Below are 5,037 nucleotides of genomic sequence, written 5' to 3' on the forward strand. Positions count from 1 at the left end.
TTCTTCTTGAAATAATACAAATTCTATTTGAAACTACCTATAGTTTAAAAAATACACATTGTAAAGTGTCCCAAAAGTCAACCGACAATATTTAACTAATTCCTGAGGTGATTTCAAGCAATTATTTGTGAAAATTTTCATTTTGACTTTAATAACGAGTTTTTAATGAAAAACACTGGTCAATTACAAACCGTACGTAGAGTTATTATTGTAGTGTTGGATATGTGCTGCCAACAAGTTGTCAGACTTGAACAAACAATGAAAGTAATGAATGTTGAAGCAAATATATCGAATAATTATTAGATAAAAGTTATATAGCATTATATCTTATTGACGAAAATGAGTTAATTAGCTTCGAGCGATATATGTTGCTTCGAGCAATATACTTGTTTATTTAAACAGATATCCAATACTATCCTAGTAATAAATATTTCTAATGATTAATATTTTTCACTAAATAATTTATTAATAAACGAAAAAACATTTTTTAATTTTAAAAAATTGTTTAAAATTATTTCAAGAATCACCAGTTAAGTCTTGTCAATCAAGATTGATTTTTGGGACATCCTGTATATTCTCATCAAGGAATATGTTTTTTGATTAAGAATAATAATTAATACTCACTTTATAAATTTATTTTTTTTAACATTACTTTAATAAATTTTTAATATATTTTTCTTAAATATTTCTTTTTCCATTTAATTGTAAATTAAACATAATTATAATATTATTGAGAAAATGAAAATATTTAATAATATTATAATAAATAATATTTTTCTTTAAAAAATATTCATAATATGTATTTTATATGTTTATAACACATCTTAATATCTTAATATAACAGTAAATTATTCTACTTACGTCTTTCAATAAATAATATTGTACGTTATTATTATTTATTACACTTAATACATTAATACAGATTTATATTAGATTATTAAAACATTATTGACATTTCCTTACAATATAAGCGATTAATTATCAATATTATACGTGTAAGTATCAATATTATACGTGTTTTTCAATTATAATATTTATTTTTCTGTATCCTAAAACATATTGTTAAATATTAGATAACTTATAGACGAAGATGCATGTATATTACACATATGCATAAAATAATATAGGATCGAATGTAATATATTAAATTCCAATAATAATTTTCATTAATTCGAAAGGTATCATAGCCATGATCACAATTTTAGTATAAAATGATAGAAAATTATGATTAAAATACAATATATTTGTTTACATCAAATACATAAATTTATAATTTATATATAAATATAAATACACAATAATCATGAAAGAAAAATTGTTCAATATCCTAAAGTAATTTTCCATTGGTGTTTTAAAATTTAAAATATTATATAATTATTAATTTATATAATTTTAAATGCTTGTGATGTAAATATTTCCTATGCAAATAGAAGTTTTTTCTTTTTTCTTATCTTTAAGCTTCCGTGGATTATCTGGATTATTATATGCTGAAAAAAAATTTCATTTTTAAATTTCTTCGAAAGGATTCTTGTTTTTGTTGATAAATATTTCAAACATTTTATTGAACAATTAAAATTGTATAATGAAATAAGAGCTTCGATAATATTTTAGATTTTTTAAAAGTCTAGAACAGTAAGAAAAAATAGTTATGAATATAAACGATCCACGTTATTCACGGAAAATAAAAAAAAAAAGGTTTGCCCTAGGGATTAATCTTTCTACATGTTTTATTTAGCGTTTTTATACAGCTCGTTAATCAAAATTTGCAATTTAAGATGAAAAGCATGGACGATTAAAATCGAAAGTTACATTATAATTAATAAAATATTTTACAAAGAATATTAGTATCTTGTTTGTCTATTGTTTTGATTTTGAGCATAAAAATTAGGGCATAGAATCTATAAAAAAGTAAATCTATAAAAAATTATAGAATCTATAAAAAAGTAATTTATGTATTATTAAAAATAACATGTACATTTTATTATATTTCAATTGTGATATAAAATAATCTTTAATTTGGAAAAAATCTTATTATTTTTAATTATTTTTATCTTTTTAATATAAATACAAATATTTTATTTTTTATTTATACTATATACTATATACTGATTTAATTTATTTTATTAAATATTTTTATTCATTGATTTAATTTTTTAAAATTAAAATTGAATTATACTAATAATTCTATGTAGATGATAATATTTTTAATTCCGAATTTTTAATAATTTTATTTGTTTTTAATTTATCATAAGGCAGATTAATAAATAATTTTGGCCCAATTTCAAATTTCAGATAAATATATAAGATTTATATATTATAAATATTTCTCTTATACGTGTCTTTGAGTTATCATATTTCAAAGTCAGAATATTGTTTCCAACTTCCATTTTATAAATTTATCGTATCATATTATCATTTTCTAAGTTATCATATTTCAAAATCAGATTATTTTTTTCAATCTCATTTTATAAATTTGAATATACAATTACGAAAATATAACAAATTATTTGATTAATATTTTATATTACAATTCCAGTTTAAAACATTATATTCTATTATATTCTATTAAGAGAAAATAAGCATTTAATTTTCCTTTGTTATTTTATTTTCAAAATACGTGAATTATATTTTTTTTTCTTTTTTTAATTTTGTAAGATTAATTTTTCAATGCAATCAAATAGAAATGAGACTATCGATGATATTTCACAGCGATAAATCGGTACATTTATGTGTATATATTTTGAATAGCGAGATTACACTCACGTGTATTATATCTTTAAATAGAAGCTGTCAAATCGCATGCGCATGTCGCTCGTTTATCTCGGATTTAACTTTACAATCGAAAATATACAAAAAATAAGTGTATCTGTATAAATAAAAGATTTGTTTGTTTCGTTGCTTAGCGACTAATTTAATATGTAAGAAACATGTCATTTTCTCTTTTCATCAAATTCCTCTTTTAAAATTTGAAACGTCATCTTGTCTGAATATTTCTTTTTATGTTAGTCACTAAATTCTTCTTTTAAAATTTGAAAAAATTTTATCTTGTCTATTTCATTTTATTTTATTTGGTAACATATTACATTCGTTAATATACATACGTACGAAAAATGTGGATTTTATTTGTTAATTAATTTTCTGTTATTTTTTAGTGTACATGTCACATGATCATGGATCAATTTCCGAAAAATTTTCGTCCCTTTCACCCCAAGGATCCGCCTAGTGGTACGTTAAATTACGATCTTGGAGCTTTAAGTAAACATCAGAAAAGTAGTTTAAATTCGAGAAAAACTATTGAGATAAGAAGAAACGAAATGTATTTAAAAAATCACCCAGAGATCAAAGGATTAATTTCAATTTTACTGAGGTAAGCTATTTCTTCTCTATTTACAATTTTACAAATAAAATTTTACAAATATGTATTTTTCGTGCTATAAATAATTTACAAATATAACTTGCATTTTAAAATAAATAGGTATTTGAATCTAATACGAATAATTAAAAATTTTTATAGAAATGTATTACGTAAACATTGCTCGACGAATGTTCACGAAATTATAGGCGAGTTTTTCAACAGACCACGTCATCAAATAGTTTTAGATCTTCTACGCTATTTCTTGTCTACTGAACAAGAATCTATAGACAAAAATGTATTTCAAGGATTAACAAATGTTCAAGTGGATGAAAAAAAAATTTCGTGTTGCAACGTATAACAGGCGTATACTTATAGGCGTATATTCAAATATTATTACAAACTATAATATTGTCAACTACATTTTCATTATTAACGTCTTGTATATTTTTTTTATTGAAAATTATTTGATTTGATTTATCGTTATGCAAAACATGTTTATATAGTAAATTTATAAATCATATTGAAGTTATCACATGTTGCATATATGTGAATCAATTGTACCACACATAACAATAAACGTAAGAAATATTAATAAAGAGTTTTGCTTACGTGTAATAATAAACTTATACATACATACATATACACACACATATATGTATATATATATATATATATATGTATAGTTGAATAAAATTTCATAAAAATCTAGATTAAACATATTTTACTTTAAATAAGAATATAAATATAATGATACAATTATTTTAAATACTTTATTATTTTTATTTTACGAATAATACATGAAAAGTAATTTTATTTTATATTTTATTCAAATAAATTATTTTAAAATAATTTCTTATTTCAAAGAGTTGATCCAAATAAAATAAAAAATAATTTGACATAAGATATTAAATTATTTAATTTAACTGAGAATATAGGAATATTTAATAATTATCTTAAAAAGAATTCGATAATTTATCGACTTTTTCGCATTATTTTTACATATCTACTTGTTCTTTAATAATATTATTTATATGCATAAGATATTATATAAAAATTATTTCAGACATATATAAAAGATAGAGATAACAGATATAAAAGTATTTCAGACAATTGACGATAAAATTAGAAAAATTATTAAATAATTTATTCGAAAAAATAATTGATCAAATAAAATAAAAAATTTCAAACAAAATTCAAATAACGAAATAATCTAGAGAAAAATTATTTGTTAATTATATTCGAATAAACTATGAATATTTCATATAATAAACAATCAGATAAAATTATATATTATTTTAATGATTATTTTTCAAATAATTTGTTTGAATATATTTATCCAAATCTGATATTAAATATTATGCTCAAATGTGTTCAATATAGAATTTTTGATTATTTAAATAAAGACATTCATCTTAATATGTTTTTCTATTAATAACTAAATACTAAATATATAATATTAATTAATTAAAAAACTAATAATATAATATAATAATAGTAACTAACATCATAATTTTGATAATATAGGAAAAGATTAATGTTATATATATAATTTGTAAGAAAAAAAATATTTATAGAAATTATGATATAATTTATCAAAAAGCATTGGATAAATACAAAATTAAATTATAAATTTTTTTCGTATATCTATATTTCTATATATATGTCATATAAAATGGATAGTA

General features: G+C 19.8%; 1 protein-coding gene across 1 annotated transcript; it reads left to right on the forward strand.

The window, feature by feature from the left end:
• Positions 1-3,170: 3,170 nt before the first annotated feature.
• On the forward strand, positions 3,171-3,713 carry LOC122717661. Its single transcript, XM_043941922.1, has 2 exons — positions 3,171-3,367; positions 3,515-3,713. The coding sequence occupies exons 1-2, from the start codon at positions 3,171-3,173 to the stop codon at positions 3,711-3,713; spliced, it is 396 nt and encodes a 131-aa protein (XP_043797857.1).
• Positions 3,714-5,037: the final 1,324 nt, after the last annotated feature.

The sequence above is a fragment of the Apis laboriosa genome, unplaced genomic scaffold (assembly GCF_014066325.1).
Source record: "Apis laboriosa isolate Shangri-la unplaced genomic scaffold, ASM1406632v1 scaffold56_cov145, whole genome shotgun sequence".
In the NCBI taxonomy this organism is placed as follows: domain Eukaryota; kingdom Metazoa; phylum Arthropoda; class Insecta; order Hymenoptera; family Apidae; genus Apis; species Apis laboriosa.